Here is an 18,401-nt window from a genome sequence, read left to right on the forward strand (position 1 = left end):
ATGGTAACAAAATCCACAAGACTAGTGAAAATGGAAATAGTTAAACTATATAACTTATGAGGAAAACATTCTGAGCTATATTAACATTTATATATATATTTTTTAACCTTAAGGCCTGGAAAAGACTTTATAGAGCCCTTAATTGTATGCAATACCATAGTTGTGTAGAACGGATGTTAGATCTTTTGACTTATGAATATATTTCAATAATGTCTCTTGCATATTTTATGACTACAGTACCCCACTTTTTATAGAGCTTAGTTATTTGGACACAATATTACTATTTTTAAAAAAAACCTATCAAATTTGCTGCTCTTAATTCCACGTTTTGGTTTGTCAATGATTATTACTAATACTACTATTTTTAATCAAGTTAAAAAACATAAAACGGTTTTTCTGAGACATCAAACTCGCTATTTTCTCAAAAGAAGAAACTTTATGTTCATACAGGGAAGATAATGTGCTTCAATAAATGTTTATAGTATACTTAACTACTATTTTAACACTACAGTAGACAAAATCAAAAGGCAGACATTAAAATATGTCTTAAATTTAATATAATTTGTTAATAAAATTAATATATTCTTTTCCACTGAATACAGAATGGCTGAAGTGTAGCAATGCAGTCAAGACTGGTAGCAAGGTGTAGTAATAGGAGTCCAGAAGAAAGATGATATGGGGGAATATGCAGCCTGTTGGTCAAGAGAGGAGCCTGAGAAAATCAGGGCAAGGTAGGATCCTGGAAACTGGGAAAGCAGGAGGAAGTCTACAAGTGTCTTTTTCAAAAGTTCTGGAATATTATGGAATTGAGACTCTTTCCAGGTTCTTTTAAGCTCTCTGAGTAAGGATCTTTGATGGTTTATAATATTAAAATAGTTGATAATTTAGAGAAATATAGCATAAAATAGGTGTGGCCAACCTGAGCAGGAGCCAGAATTTACCAATGTACATTGCCGAAGAGCCACAGTAATACGTCAGCAGCCCCCCATCAGTTCCCCTGCAGCTCCCAGCGCCTCCCGCTCACCAGCAGCCCTGATGATCAGTGCCTCCCCCTCCCTCCCCGCACCTCCCAATCAGGTGTTTTGTGGCGTACAGGAGGCTCTGGGGGGCAGTGGGGGCAGGAAGGGGTGCAGCGGGGGCAGGGCCTGTGGCAGAGCCAGGGGTTGAGCAGTGAGCACCGCCCTGCACATTGGAAAGTTGGCACCTGTAGTCGGTGCCTATACAAGGAGCCGCATATTAACTTCTGAAGAGCCACAGGTTGGCCACCGCTGGCATAAAGAATAGAAAAAACTACAATCTATTTAAACAGGAGCTTGAGCACAGCTATACATAGTCTTTGAAGATCTAGTTTAAGAATTGGGCACCGGAAATAGAGAAAATTTTGAAGTACTCTAGGAACTTATTAGGTGATCAGGATGAAGACAGGATTTGCACAAAATTATTTTATTGGCAGAGTACATCAGGAAAATAAAAGTTGGTGATAATCAAACCCATCAAACAAAAGAAAGCTTCAAACAGAGAGGAATGATTTCAAAATAAGAGAACAAAAAGGCTATATACAAATGAGTATGTACAAAGAAGCCATGAGTTGTGAGAGAGGCCAAAAGCAGAAATTCGAGGAGCGGATTTGTAGCAAATATAGGAAGAAAGAGTAAGATGGTATTCAAGAGAGGATCACGATAAGGCTCTTGATCCAGTTGTATTGTATAAGTTTAGAAGTAGTAGTGGTAAAAAGCAGGGATTGAGAAAGTTTGTATTATCTGGTATTCACCTAAGACATTACCAACAATCAAACAAGACAATATATTCACTATTATTTTGGTGTGAATGTAACTTGAATAAATACTCTTGGTGCATGTTTCATGTTTTCTCTACTATGAAGGGTACACATGAGAGGAGTAACAAACAATCATTGTCATAGTTTGGAACTTGTTTATATTCTTTTGATTCAATTTACATTCAATATAGCAAAGAATAAAATGTTCTGGGGGAAATTACAATAATATTACAATATATTTTGTAACCGGCTGAAAGGTTAAACAACACAGCAGGAAAGACTTGGTATAAATGAAATGAATTGTAGTTTGGCAAGCCATTTACTTTAGCTTTTACAACAAAGCAACATTTTGGATAGCTCAAACAGCACCAGCAATTTCAGGAGGATTAAATTCCCTAACTATGCACATTCCAAACAGTGGTTTGGAAATAACATCTTGGCAGCAGATACTACATGCATCAGACCTTCCATAGTCTTCAAAATCTGGAGTAGACAATATGTTCATATACCACTGTGCAGTTCCCCTTCACCTTTTATGTCCACTAATCTATAGATTTTATTTTTCAAGACATCCTCATATATTACTATCCACACATCATAACAGCAAATTGAAAAAAAAAAACCCAATATGACATCACAGCAGGCGTTTCTTTACTGAAGTCCAGCTGCCACTTACATTTATTCCAACTGGATATTAAACTTTTTTTTAAAATCGTTTCATTAGGTGAGTAAAGGCAAATGTGAATGAAGCCAATATTACTTTTGTTAAATTACTTTAATATGAACATGATTTTTATATAAAATTTGATTAGTTCAGCAGTCTTCTAGAATTTATTAGTTTGCTTTGCATGCAATACTATGTAACCCTAGGAATACTACTGTATAAAGCAGTACTCTTAAAACCTCAGGATATGCTTCATTATGCAAGTTTTCCAACTCCACTCACATAGTTAAAATAAGGTCTGACTACTCACAGCATTATTCCAAAGATTTATCTGTTTCTCCTCTCCCCAGATTATCACTTCCTCTGATAAACTGACCTGTTCTTTTTTTATGAATACCAGTACATGTGTCATGAAGCTTTTGCTAAATCTGAGTGGCATATAAAAGAGTTTACACTAAAAGTGATATTACTATATTTTAAATTTATCATGAACTGTTCATTTATATAAAAAATAAAGGAAACAATTCCATGATATTTATCAATAAAAAGCCCTTCTAAAATTAAATATCTAAGTTAGACATTTCTGGTCAGCAGTCATTCTGAATTTTCTTCAAGCTGCAGGAGAAGTTCTAAGTTCATTTGAATTTCAATATAACATAGTGACTGACATCTATGTAAAAACTGATGGGAGAACTTAGAGTTTGAGTATTTGATCACCACCTCAAGATGTGCTCCATCTAAAATCACACAGATTATTCTCAAGCTTAGTTTCTGTAGCAGACGTGAAAGAATCAGACATAAGACAACTTCATCTTTATACTGTATTTGTAAGGAATCAGGTATCTAGATTTAGGTCTCTGTAATTTCATAAGTAAAAAACCCAGCAAGCCAAAAATTGGTAGAATTTTTTTTTTTAATCACCAGATTATTTTACCTGACTGACTGATTACTCAATTAAAATTTGACTATGATTATATATCATACAGGCAGAACAAAGCTATTACAAACTCTCCTCTTTTTTTGGGGGGGGGGGGAAGGGGGGCTGATAATCAAGCAGTTTCACATGTTAAACAGCAATTAAAATGCAATAGCCAGAACTGTGCATTCCATGTTCTCTGTGTCTTGGAGCTTCTCCAGTGATTACAACATTGGATGACTTTCTCTCACTTCGTCCAGTTTAGAAAGGATCCACTGTGGGAGTTAAGGAAAAAAAAAGTTCCCTTAGTAAAAACTATGCCGTGCAGTAGAAAATTTGGCTGGGATGGCCAGACATGTCACCACTTAATACCTGGTCCTAATCAAATCTTAACATTATGCAAAGTTCAAAATCTACAATAGTATTTCTCTGTCTTTCCTGTCTTAATCCTGTCTTTTGAAGTTCAAATTTCAATCTCCCACATGAGAACATATGGGACTACTGCTAAGACATCTGGCTAGGCCAAGATTCCAATTTCTTAATCTGCAGTTAGGGTTGCCACCTGTCTGGTTTTTACCTGGACAGTCCAGTTTTTGGCTTCTGTGTCCAGGTGCCATATATTAACAATAATATTTTAGAAAAGTAATAATCATCAGTGTGTTGCACATATACTGGAAAGACATTATTATTCATTTATATTATCCAAGCATTCTAGGCAAGTCACAGAACAGAGAATGACATGGTTCCTGCCACCAAACAATTATAATTAAATTTTAGAGGTGACAAAAAGAATGAGGATGACAAAGAGTTGGCAGAGGGTGGAACCAGCAAAACTGAATCTTGCTGCAATATGATCATATGGTAAGTCAGTTTAGGCTCAAACATGTTGTTGGTTCTGTTAAGGTTTTTCTTAACTATGTATTTAAAATTAGAAAAATAAATATACTAGTAAGTCAATGAACACAGTACAGAGAAATTAGTTTTCAGAAGGGATTTAAATAAGAGGATATTGGCATGGCAGATCGGAGTGGGAAAGGCATTCCCTGTATCATGATGAGTATGAAAAAAAGGAGATGAAGTCTCCTGGAAGAAAGAAACAAACAGTGTATCAAGGCTGATAAGAGGCCAGGTTTGATAAATAAATATGACTGGAGTTATGTGCTGCTCTGTGCCTCAGTTTCCCCATCTGTAAATTGCAGACAATCAAATTCAGAGGCCATAAGGCATCATTGTGATAATCTAGTCTGACTTTCCACATGACATAGACCAAAGACCTTCCCCAAAATAATTCCTAGAGCCTACATTTTAGAAAAACATCCAGTCTTGATTTAAAAATGATCACTGACGGAGAATCCACCATGACCCTGGGTAACTGGTTCCAAAGGTTAACTACTCTCACTGTTACAAATTTACATCTTTTTTCCAGTCTGAAAGCTGGAGCTGGCCTTGTAGTCTCCAGAGGGCTTTCATGGAGTTCTATATTTAGGGTAACATGAGGAGCTAAAGAGGGCCCTTCCCTTTCCATGATGTCTGGATCTGAGATGAGAAGATGACCAGGGTCTCAAGGCAGAGTCAGAAACCCTATAGACTCATCTTTTAATGGGGTCAAAGATACCCTGAAGCGGTTTCAGGTGAAATTTGGAGAAGTTGGTGCAGGCACAGAGCCAAGCAGCAGAAATGCATGAGGTGGGATAGTGAGTAGCTTCAGTGGTGGATCCCAGGCAGGTATGGAGACTTCAAAGGTGTTATCAGGATCTGAACTGGTGAGAAGTCCAAACTGGTTGTTGCCACGATGTGTGGCTCTGGAGGAGTGGGGAGAAAAAGTGACCATGGTGCCATTTCTGTGTCTCAGAGGCCCTCCTGGGTTGGAGGGTACAAGGAAGAAGAGGGCTGGCATTTCCTTTTTCTGTTGTTTTTACCTCTCTTGTGAGGAGATGTTTCCTCTTCTCCTTTGTTTTACCCTAACAGATATCTGCATTGACTTGTGATGCCAAGGCAGAGGCATTGGCACCAGAGGATAGTTCTGAAGTTGGTTCTGAGGGCATTGGTGCCAAATGAGGAGTACACACAGAAATGGCCGCTTTCTATGTTTTGTGAAGGCCACTGAGGACTTTCTTAGCAGTGCCTGTTCCGTCTGTGGTGTTGCTTTTGATTTAGCCAGTTTTGGTGGTGCCAAATAAGGGATTATTCCCAATACAAGACCTAAGATCTGGTCTTGGGCCTAAGACAGATGGTGAAGCTGAGGCTGGAGCAGCACAATGTATCTTGAGCCCTGTGTAAGAGCACCTCAGCACAGAGGGTCAGTCCCTAGCACCTTGGAGGCTGCAGGAATTGAGAAGTCAACTGAGCCTAGAGCCCCAAGCATCTCTCCCTTCTAGTATGGGGAGCGGAGCACTTCGGGGTGGACTCCGGGGCAGAGATGGAGACCTAAGCCCCGCACCTGGAGCTTCAACTCCAGCATCTGTGTCCCTGCAGAGGGGCAAGGCGTGACCCCTGCTGGTGGCCTTGGGGGAGAGGCCGCTGCTTTACCCCCCCCGCAATCACCTCCCAGGAGGCTGTGGCCACAAGAAAAGTCCCTGGTGGATGCATTTGAGAAACACTCTATACTACTCCACACAAACTAACCACAAGAAAAATAATAAGCTAAACAGAGAAGACCTAGCCTAGGGATATGAAAGTGAGTTCTGTTCACTGTCTGTGGTGGGAGCGAAGAATTAAGGCACGCACACATAGTGACGACAAAAAGCTTATGTGAGATCACTCATGCACTCAATGAACATGGCTTTTTTTTACAGCTCGACACTAGAAGGACCCTATCTCACAAGTGTGAATACACAGAAGCACTAAAAGATTAATCTTACCAGTATTTCAAATCTGACCTGCAAACCTTCTCTTCCACGTGTGTCTTGAACAAATAGTGCTATTTAAACCAAACTAGGAGAATGGTTCTGTGATGCAAATAAATGCCCTCTAGGAACTGGGATGAATCCTCCAGTCTAATTTTCACTTTTCACCAAAGCTACACTGCATTTTGATTTCTATCATTGAAAGACTAATACACTGAAACCCAGTATTTTAACTGGCTCTGCTATATTACTCGTTGCTTACCACTCACACAGTCAAATCAATAGTCTTACATAAAATAAAGTCTTACATGGGCCTAAGCAAGGAGATATTTTGCATTAGATCTGTGCATTTTTGAAAACTAAATACTCACTAGTTTATTGTTGGTTTCTGTTTGTTTAGTGGCCATGTAGAATTATTGAATTGTGCCCAAATAAAGGAGTTTCATTGCAAATGTGATCCCCAAAGAAGTTTACTGTAAAAACTACTATAAGTAATCGTGTGTAACGATCTGTAGAGGAGCTTTTTATTTTGTGTGCTGAAATACTGTAATTCATTGCACAATACATTTTAAAAAAACAATTAAAAAAAACAACCCTACAAATTTTCTACCCCTGCCCACTAAGACTTCAACTATTTAAGAAAATTTCACATTTCAGAATATTAATTATAACTGGAGGAATGTTGTCACGATTGATAAGTTAATATTTTTTGCAAAAGACTTTGATATGTTATACAAATGCTAAATATTATTTATAGAATGTATTTATAAGTGGAAAACCAACTTACTTTTCACAAAATAAGTTTACTCTCCAAAATGAGTAACAGCACTTATTTAATCATCTGCCCTGAGAAAACATAGAAGCTGAACCTGCAGTCCTCAGGGTAGTTCCCCCCAATAAACACTAAGTATGGAACATTTCTTCCTTACCATGTCAATGCTCCAATGAAGTCAGGCTTTTTAACAAAAGTATAGTACTGTATTACTATAATTTAAATAGCAGTGGCTGGTATTTACCTTGGCGTCTTCTGGAGTCCTAAAATTAATTATTTTTCCAAACTCTTTGGCATGAAATACGGACTTAACTCGTTCCTACAAAGCAAGCAATTTTAAGTTAAGTTATGACCTCAATTTTTCTAAAGTTAATGAATGTATAATGCTTTTATACTCTGATTTGCTCTACAAAAGCGACCTTCAAAGTGCAGTCTACATAATAAACTGATTTTTAATCAAAAATCTTACTTTACAACATATCACTCTGTTTAATACACTGTAGATCACTTTAAACATTTATATCTATAAAATAATCTAGTCTACCTGGGAAAAGCAGGTTAATAAAAGCAAAATGTGATGTGCTAAATTTTCTGTGTAATAATGGTCTGAAGTAAACTATGTGAGAACCTATGTGTACTGTGGCTAAATTTAACTGTTTCTTGACAGTTCTCTCATGTATGTACACAATTTTTCATGTACAGAATCACTTCGTTAGTGAATTCCATTTTAGGATCAATCCCTCTTCCTGGCTGCTGCTCCCTTTAGGAGCATAGTCCATGGAGAGGACATTACACTCCCTTTAGGAGCATAGTCCATGGAGAGGACATTACATTATCCTTATCGTCAGACACTCAGCTGAATAGAAAAGGTTTTCCTGAGTCCAAATCTTCTCCCAAATTCCACTCTTCTAAGAAAGAGGATACCAGACCCTTTGCCAAGTAACTCTTGTGCCAGGGGCTTTAGGGAGGGTATTTGGACTTACCCAGATAAAACCCTGATCTGGGAAGACAGCCCTTCCTGTTGTGTCCCAGGAGTTGAAGAGTAGTGACGCTCTCTTACTACTGTCTCCAAAGGAGTGTTAGCGTGTATAGAAGGGGGATGTAGGACCTGCAAGAAGCTCTCAAGACTCTACAAGTATGTCTACACTGCAATATAAGATGAAGCTTAGATTCAGGCTTGAGCCCAAAACCTCCTTCCGTCTACAAACAAATCTCTGAGACTCGGACTCAGACCTCGGGTTCTAGAACCCTGCAGTGGTGGAGGGTTTGAGCCAGAGTCAAGCCAGGACCTATTGCTTTACAGTGTAGATACAGCCTCCCACCCACCTCTGACTCCGGCCCTGGGAGTCCACCAAAAGTATCCTATACTGCCATAATCTTTCTTTGTCCTCTCTAACCCAAGAATCTTCAATCAACTCCAGGAAAACAGATGTGGTCAGCTGCCTTGAGTCTCTGTAACCCTGAGCTCATATTGGAATGTAGACATATCCTAAGCCTCTTTCCTCTGGCTAACTGTGGATCTGTAATTCTTGAGAGGATATCTTGACAGATATGGCTGGTTCTACTGCACTGAGAGCTAGGGCAGCAAATACAGAAAAAGAGATCTGCAGGTGATCTGTTTAGGGTACAATCGTACCTGGGAAAATGTATGTTTATTTATTTATTTATTTTAATAAATATTTTCCCCAGAGGAGAAAAGTGTCTGGGTGGAAGGTGGAAAAAAAAAGGTGAATGGGGAGAAGGAAACTCCCCTTGTTATCACCCAAAATTGACTTTAAAAGCCAGGAACTGAAAAATTAAATTGGGAAAGTTGAGTTGCCATTCTGATCCACTTGCTAGAGGAAAGTTAGTTTGGGATATGATTAAGCCCTCACAGACAAGTCTGAGCTGCCTCCTGTAAATGTGTCAAAAGAAAAAAAATTAAGTGGTACTTTCACATTTAATTCTACTACTAGCCAGGCATCTACCCTACCTTGGCTTCAATGCGTAATCTTCTTCCATCAACAATGAATGGCTCTTTGGTAAACTCATCATAAGTGTACTGCCACTCACATGTCAGCTGTCCAAATGTTCCTTTTGTCACAAACAAAATACCACTAGAAAGAGTAAAATATAATAAACAGTTCAAAAATGAAAGCAGAAAATAAAACAGGGTATGAAATACTTCCCCTCCCCGCACCAAAGAAATTAGGAACTAAATGTTAGGTACAGTGAAGTTGTCTTATTATTTCAGATAGTTTCCCACAAGCTACATGCAACAACCACATAGCACAACTTTTGAAAAGACACATACGGACACTCAGGAAAGTTAATCCAAATTAACTTTTAAAGTGCATTAGTTAAATTACATTAAACCCCTTTCTGGATACTGTTATTCAAAATTAAAATGGTCTTAATTCGGTTTAGCATAATTTACTTTGGAGGTAAATTAAGGTAAAACACATTAAGGCTACTTTAATTCTGACCAATAGCATCCACATAGGGGTTTAATGTGGTTTAACTAATGCACTGCAAATTCAGACCTTTAGTTAATTCGGATTAATTTTCCTGGATATCCCAGTGTAGACAACGCCTAGATTCTGCAGGTTCCTGTGCTTATTTACAATAGCATCTATCAGCATCTTTCTTTTAAGCTAAGCAGCTACTCTATTTCTAACCTGATATTCTCAGAGGAAAAATAGTCCCCAGACAGAAAAATTGATTTATGTTCCACTATTAAATATGTTTGAGTCTTAGAGGAAATTCCATTCCTTTATTACTGAGTATCTTTACTTAGATTCCAGTCTTGCAATGTGCTTTACACAGGTGGATCCCTGAGTCCATATAGAATCCCACTGACTTCATCCTGACTAAATATTCAGTTTATCTGTCTCAGTTAGAGAAAACATGAAAGCAAGTTAGTCATCCTTGGATTATAGAAGCTACACACGTGAGACATAGGATAATATATTCTTTGCCAAACTGGCAACGAAAGAGTCATAGATAACAGGATGCCAGATGCACTTTTTCCTCCATTTTATATATATATACACACATATATGTACATACATATATACATTTTCTATACATATATGTTCACACGTGTGGCTATATGGAGATTTTGTGTGTATTTTATATATATATATATATATATATATATAAAAAGACACAATCTCCATATAGCCACACGTGTGAACATATATGTATAATGTATATCTCCATATATCCACATGTGTAAACACCTACTTAACAAAACGATAAAAAATAGTTGTTTATCTAAAATAATTATCACTCCAACACTTTGGTGGTACATTTTAAATTATTTACTATTCAAAGAGAAAAGCCTCTACCTTTTTGTTATCATTAACAAATCTGTATTATTGACCATGGCATGTGTAACATATTTGAGTTGTGCAAATCTTCCATTTTCAATTTTCTAGAAGAAAAAGAGAAAAAGTGTTATAGCATCCCATAAAATACATTAATTCATTTATTTATTTCTTGCTTATATCTCAATTTCTAATCTGAATAAAAGCAACTTACTATAACTGAACACAACATTGTACCTTCTATCCAATAAAGAGCTACCTACTCAAAAAAAAATCAGAACACAACCAAAATTTTTGTGACATTTTGCATTTGCCATGAAGATATAATCTTTAGACAACTGTATGTGAAATTGATTTCTGTTAATACAGATGGGCAAATAAATGATCCATTGGGATCAGCCCTGTCCAAAGCTGGCTGCATCATCAAGGTCTTGATTCCAAAACAGCTACACAGAAGGATTTTGAACTCAAATTTTCCCATACTTACAGTGCACTGCAATATAATTAAAATGTATATGAAAAAATAAATGGATTCCCAACATAACTATGGTATGACTCTTGGACTCTTTAAATTAGAATCAACCTGACTACCATGAACACATTAGAATCACTATCACTGCTAACAGAACTGAATTCAACTCCATACAAGAATTCCAGACATAGGATCAGATTAACTACAGGACACTTCTTTGGTACTGGAAATCACATGATGGGCAGCATGCTTCTGCATTCTCTGTGCATTTTCCATAACACACATACATACTCATTTCATAGATTCATAGATATTTAGGTCAGAAGGGACCACTATAATCATCTAGTCTGACCTCCTGCACAACACAGGCCACAGAATTTCACCCACCACTCCTGCAAAAAACCTCACACCTCTATCTGTGCTATTGAAGTCCTCAAATCGTAGTTTAAAGACTTCAAGGAACAGAGAATCCTCCAGCAAGTGACCCGTGCCCCATGCTACAGAGGAAGGTGAAAAACCTCCAGGGCCTCTTCCAATCTGCCCTGGAGGAAAATTCCTTCCCGACCCCAAATATGGCCATCAGCTAAACCCTGAGCATATGGGCAACATTTATCAGCCAGATACTACAGAAAATTCTTTCCTGGGTAACTCAGATCCCACCCCATCTAATATCCCATCACAGGCCATTGGGCCCATTTACCAATAATATTTAATTACCAAAACCATGTTATCCCATCATACCATGAACTTATCGAGTTTAATCATGTACAGTAGTTTGTGAATAAAGTAGCTGAATCTTCTCACTGTTCATGAGGGAATTGTATTTAAAATGGCGAATCCATGATATCAGACTCTACAGTTTTAAATGCTAAGGCTCTGTAAACTTAGTACAACTTGGCAGCTTCTGGAAGCCTGGATTTCAGAGGAATGAACTATATAAAAATGTAAAGCAGGTTTCTCCTTCAGCTTCAACTCTGGCACAGCTCCTTTGCTTGCAGTGACGATGTTCCAAAAGTATTCTGCTTAGCCTAAGAAATTTGTTCTAATTTGGATCCTGTGTTGCTGGGAAATAAGGACAAGAGCTGTTTACTTTCTCTTTTTTCCATTAGAGCGCACACAAACATCCCCTTTGTATTACTGGGTTTTTTAAAATGGAAAATAGAACAGATAACCAAAAAATAGTCCTTGAAATACTGTAGACCTAAAAGTTTCCAAAATCATTTCTAAGATTCAGAGGTCAAGTCCTCTCTCAAGTTAAAAGAATAGAGCCATGTGGCGACTATTGATCACCACTTGAAACCACTGTTAATATAATAAAAACAAATTAGGAAGTCCTACAGTGAAACTGGAGATTTCTATTATAAGCAAACTGCTGCGAAAACCACTTGACCTAACAGTTTTTAAAAATTATGTTTTCCTTTGTATACAGTAATTTAACAACTGGGATATTACCCAATATAAAATGTTTTTGGTTTACAGACAAAATTCATGCAATGCAATGACAAGGAGAAAAATACATATGGACAATATACAATTCTATGCACAAGAAACATTTAGAAGTTTCCATTAACTTATCAGTTATTACACTGGTTTAGAATTTTAGTGACTAATACATTTGTTACAAAAATCACACCAGAAAAATGAAAAGATGATCTCCAAAATAAAAAAAAATGCCTTCATTAACATTTGCTTATCCTTGTCAAGGTCTTAAGTTTATACCAGGTATTATTTTATTCAACAATCTTCCATAGCTACACCTAAGGACTGGACAAAGGAAACATTTAAAATATAATTTAAATTAAAGAATTGAAAATTGAGCACACTCAGTCAACAACTCTTCAAATCCTGTGGTGAAATCCGGGCTCACTGAAGTCAATGGCAAAACTCACACTGATTTTAATAGAGACAGGATTTCATCCTTATTGTTTTTCTAAATAAACTAAATTATTCCTTCATAAAGATTTGAATCTTACATACCTTAGTTATCTACAGTACAGTTTCATTATACATTTCTAAAAAAAAAAAGCCTTGGCCATGTTGGTCAAAGAAACCGTTCTATAAACTTGTTAGAAACAAGAGACTTTAAACACATTTCTGAGTGAGCTTAGCCTATATCCTAATGTGGGTGAATTACTGAAGTAAGAGGGCAGAGGATTTTTCATGTGCATTTGGGCATTTGACTTCTTTTAGGAAAAAATGAGTATTTTTCAAACACGCGTTTACTGACATATTAAAATCCCTATGTAAACAAAGCAGTTACAGCGTTAACACATTAGTTTGCTGAGGTAAACTCTATGGGGGACTGTAAGGTTTACCTCAACCAGCTAACATGTTAAATGTACATCTTTTTATCTAATGTGGACGTAGTTGCTGGTCTTTCCACTAAGGTTATGTCTACACTACAAAGATAAGTTAACTTATGTTAGGTTGACTTACAGCCACCACAGTAATTATCCTCCTTCTGTCGGTGGTGCACGTCCTCACCAGGAGTGCTTCCACCTACTGAAGAAGGGCAATGTGGGGGACTGACAGCCAGAGCTCTGAGCTCCATGCTGTTCCCCACCAGAAGCCCAGCTGCCCCCTTGGGGGCTTCTCACTTCCATGCTCCTAGCTGCGAGTGGGGGAAAAGCCCAGGCTTCTTGCATCCGGTGGGGAGATCTGGACTAGGAGTCCAGCACGGAGCCAGGACCCCAGGGGACAGCAGGTCTCCCAGCAGGGAGCCCGGGAGGCAGCCCAAGTCAGGAGCCTGGGAGGCAGCCAAGCTTGGAGCAGAGACGGGGGCAGCAGCAGAGCTGTGAAACTGAGAATTATGACAGCCAATAGCTGATGTAAGGAATGCAGTGTCTACAGAGACACTGTCACCCTAACTACACTGACATAAGCCCTATGCCTCTCGTTTTATGTGAGCATAGCAGGGGAGTTACATCAGCTGAGTTTTGTCAACAAAACAAAACTGTAGTGTAGACAAGGCATAAGACTGTCATAATTGGACAGTTTTGTCATAATCAGTACCTACTAAGGTGATGATTTGTGTGACATGGATGTCTATCCACTGGAAACTGAACTGAGGCAACCAATTTGTTTCAAGAGTAGATCAAAAAGCCATCAGAAGATGTCAACTTATCTCCACTGACCCCACTTAAAATTAAACCATTGCCTCAAACGCTTCATTATCAGTCTTCCTCTTCCAGTTGGTAGGGGTTTTTTTTGTTTTTGTTTTTTTAAAAGAGTACTGACACAGATACATCAAAAGCAACATCACTTTACATTGAAACCTATTTTTGGTGAAGGAACAGAAAATATGTAGGAAACAATCTATACTTGAAGAGGATAGATGAGATAACAGCTATTGGTCTTTTCCATTTCTATCTTTATGCCTAGTATCTTATAATTTCACTTACTTTTACAAAACTGCTGTGATTAACAATTTACTGGTGAGAATGCCATATTTAAATATGTGGGAAGGTTTAACTTCCAATACCTACATGCATATATGTATTAAGAACAACAAAGGGACATTACAACATTTAAAAAAAATCCTAATTTACCATTTTGATTCAAACTACATATGAGAGATTCTATGGGTGCATGTTAAAGTATTAACAGAGGAAGGCTCCTGAAATAAATTGAACTGTACCTATTGAGTGATGTAACAAATATTTATTTAAAGGTGTGTTCTGCATTATTCAGCTATAAATAGTTTGGAGGACGATTGTATCCCAGAACACCATGATAAAGTAAAACTCTTAGTGGTGGAAGGATAAGAACTCTCAATGATTGTTTCTTTAAAGCTGTGAAACAAACACTGAAGAAACATTTGCTAATGTGAAAGAAACTTTCTGTAGCTCCGAGTCTGATACTATTCAATATTTTCATTAATGACATGAAGAATGAAGTGGAGAGTATGCTTATAAAATTTGCAGATTACAGCAGGCTGGGAGCGGTTGCAGGCACTTTGGAGGACAGAATTAGAATTCAAACCAACCCTGACACATTGGAAAATTGGTCAGAAATCAACAAGATGAAATTCAATAAAGACAAGTATAAAGAACTATAGTTGGGAAGGAAAAATCAAATGAACAGCTACAAAATGTGGAATAAAGGGCAAGGTGGTTGTACTGCTGAAAAGGATCTGAGGGTTACACATCACAAATTAAATGAGAGTCACCAATGTGATACAGTTGCGCAAAAAAAAAGCTAATATTCTGGGGCTCATTACAGAAGTGTCAGATGTAAGACACAATTATCCCACTCTACTTGGCACTGGTGAAGTCTCAGCTGGAGTACTGTGTCCAATTTTGGGGGGAACACATTTTAGGAAAATTGTGGATAGACTAGAGAGAGTCCAGAGGAGAGCAACAAAAATGATAAAATGTTTACAGTACTATGAGGAAAGGTTAAAATGTACTTGGCACGTTTAGTTTTGAGACAAGAAGACTGAGGAGGGACCTGATATCAGTCTTCAAAGATGTGAAGAGCTACTATAAAGAGGATGTGATCAATTGTTCTCCATCTCCACTGAAGGTAGGCTTAATCTGCAGCATGGGAAATTTAGTTTAGATGTCAGGACATTTTTTTTTCTAACTGTAAAGTGTAGTTAAGTTCTGCAATAGGCTTTCAAGGGAGGTTGTGGAATTTCCATCACTGGAGTGCAGGGGACTGGACTAGATGACCTTCTCAGGTCCCTTCCAGTCCTATGATTCTATGAGATATGAGCTTCTCCGAGGCAGTACAGGCAGCACTGGTGGTTGTTGCTGACTGAAAAATAGTGGGGGCAAGAGATTTAATTCTTAAAACCCAGGAGCCTGGGCATAATTTAAGCCCTGCTCTGAGAGTCTGGGGGATCCCCTGGGGCGAAGATTCTAACTACTTATCTAACTACAAAAACTACTAACAGTAACTTAAATATTTACAGGAAAGAACACTGAAGAGAATCAGTTTTGGACACCAGAGGAGTTCAACTCAGGTAATGCGTAGCAAGAAGGAATGGGAGAGGCGTTGGTCTGCACTGCCTCTTATACTTTAGGTATAGAGGACAAGGAAACAAACTGTGCAGGAGCGGACCAATGGACATTACTTGCTAGAATTCTCTCTTCTCAGGCACATGGAGTACACAGTGGAATACACACAGACTAGTACTCGAAGAACCAGCCGATTTGAGCAAATGTTTCACTGATTAGATGTAAAAAGAGGACAAAAATTATCTGTGAAACTGGACCCCCAAAACAAGTATCTGTAAAAATTGAAGCACAGGTCTACTTCCCACTCTGTGCAGCTTATTCTTACTAGCAGTACAGATTACCCATGCATACGAAGTTCCTGGCATATATGGTACCCTTGATGGGTAATGGGGGAGATATACACACAGACACTCTTTTGGAGAGCGTGGAGCTTCTCATAGTTCTGAAAGTAGGAGATGGAGTAAGAACAGAGGCAGCAGAACTGCACTTTACCATCTCTCCACAATGTAGGGATTGGCATCTGGCAATTGCCAACAGTATGGGTGATGCCCACTCAGAACTGGCCCACATACATTTGAACGATTTAAGGGCCATCTTAATTAGGTGAGGCAAAATGGGGGCGGGGGAGGATGCAAGAACCAGAAAACTGCTAGAGATTAAATAGCAATTGTGAATCTGTTAGGCCACACTTCTTTGCACTCAGCTAACCAGCCATGCGATCTGAACATACTGAAAAATATACTACCTGACAATCTTCTCAGTTTCTCGTCGCATTCATCACTAATGGGTAATGCCTTCCACTTGCAGAATTTGGAAGTGGTCCAGTGTTGTTGCTGGAAACTCCAGAACTAAGCCCAGTCTTCAGCTCAGACCACCAGAAGAGTTCTTCCAAAGCTGCAGAAATACCCCACCAACAGATTATTAGCATTAAGATAACTTGGTATCCTAATTATCTTAAGGTTATTTATATATATATGTCCGAGTCTCCCTTTAGAGAAAAAATTCAATTGTAAAAAATTGAATTCTGGTCATTTACCAACTACTAGGGTGGACTGAATGAGGAGAGAAGTTGTTAACAGAAAGAAAATTACTAGGTAAGAAATTTATCATTCTGCTGCACAGCTTTCCCTCCTCATACATCAGGAATGGGAAATAGCAAGCAATGAATCACAGAAATAGGAGAGAGGATGAACAGAGTCTTTATTATTATTATTATTATAGTAGAACAACAGGCAAAGAGAAGTTCACCCAACAAAGCAAGAGCTTTGTAATTTAACGTTACTTGGGACCTCATCCAATAATACCTTCTTACCTACTTTGCAAATCTCCCTTGAGGCTCAAACTTTTTCCAGATAATACCACCAAGGATCTTGTAGAGGGAGACTTGATTCTTCCTTTGTGAATAGCTTCCGAGATATGCAGCATGCTAAGTGGTGCAGGATTTTAACATATTACTTGCAGCAATGTTGAGACCCTAAATGCCCTGGCATTTTGGATGGAATGAGATGAACTGAGTACAGTTGATGTGTGTACTCAATATGCTTGAGATATATTTTGACAGTGCTAGGAATGCCAATTTATACCACAACATTCCAAAGGGGGTGCTAGTGATTGGAACAAAATAATGGGAGAACCATTTCCCAGGAATTGTGAAAAGAATTTACATCGAACAGAAAGGTTTCCGGGGCTGTAAGAACATTTTATACATAACAATAGTAATTTGGTTCTTGTATGGATACAGAAACCAATTCTATACCCTATCTTTCAGAGGGAATACCAACTAGAAAGGCCTGCAACAGATTTGTTTAATCTGTCATTCTGAATAATCCTGAAACTTGATGATACTCAGATGGGAAGTCTGATGTGCCAGCCTACAGTATGGTGCTAGGGCTGTTACCACCTCTTGTAAGGTGCTTGATTGTAGGACTCCAAGCAACCATTCTGTAAAAATTCTAGTGTAGCACAGATCACTAGTTATTATTACTATTTGTATTGGATAGCATCTAGAGGTCAAGGCCCTACTGTGCAGGATACTATACAAATAAAGAGACAGTTTGTGTCCCAGAGAGTTTCTATTCTCCCCTTACACCAGAAATCATTTTGACCATACCAATGAATGGAATTTCCTGATTCAGTTCTGTTTGACTATTAAAAAGTACTGATCGATGAGGCTAAAAGAGAAACCCTGCTGAACTACGCACCTCTCTTCTGATGCCCAGACTGTTAACTGTAGGTTATCCAGGTCTGGATGAAGAAGACTACCCTGCTTCAAGAAGTCTGGTGCTTTCTTCAGGTGGAGTGGAGGTTCTATGGCTGTCTGTCAAGTCTGAAGCGCATCCTGGGCCAACAGGGGACTAGGAGGATGACGTTGGCTCTCTCTTTTCCCTCTTTTCCATGTCCTTTGTGTGAACTCTCTTAGAATCAGCAGATTCTTCTGAGCCCAGGGATCGATTTCCATTTTCAAAAAGAAGTTTGACCTCTGGGTATAGACCTTCCAAAACCAGGAAGTAAAGTCATGTTTCAATCATAAACCCCCAGTGGGAAGCAGGAGGCAAATTCTCCCGTGATCACCATGTATCTACCCACTACATAGTTTCTTGAGCCTTCTTCTGAAGTAACTGGTTCTGGCAACTATCAGACAGGATACTGGACTTGATGGACCACTGGGTCTAAATCTGTGTGGCC

At 38.3% G+C, this 18,401-nt stretch overlaps 1 protein-coding gene across 1 annotated transcript in view; it reads right to left on the bottom strand.

The window, feature by feature from the left end:
* Positions 1–400: 400 nt before the first annotated feature.
* VPS13A (vacuolar protein sorting 13 homolog A) overlaps positions 401–18,401 on the bottom strand; it is a 262,402-nt gene continuing 244,401 nt past the window's right edge. Inside the window, exons 69-72 of the mRNA XM_084628103.1 lie at positions 10,305–10,390; positions 8,948–9,071; positions 7,220–7,294; positions 401–3,632 (exon numbers count right to left, since the gene is read on the bottom strand). Coding sequence (XP_084484229.1) covers positions 3,582–3,632; positions 7,220–7,294; positions 8,948–9,071; positions 10,305–10,390 — 336 coding nt within the window. The 3' untranslated portion in view covers positions 401–3,581. The remainder of the gene's footprint in view (positions 3,633–7,219; positions 7,295–8,947; positions 9,072–10,304; positions 10,391–18,401) is intronic.

This window comes from Lepidochelys olivacea, assembly GCF_965140295.1.
Source record: "Lepidochelys olivacea isolate rLepOli2 genome assembly, chromosome: 5".
Taxonomy (NCBI): Eukaryota; Metazoa; Chordata; order Testudines; family Cheloniidae; genus Lepidochelys; species Lepidochelys olivacea.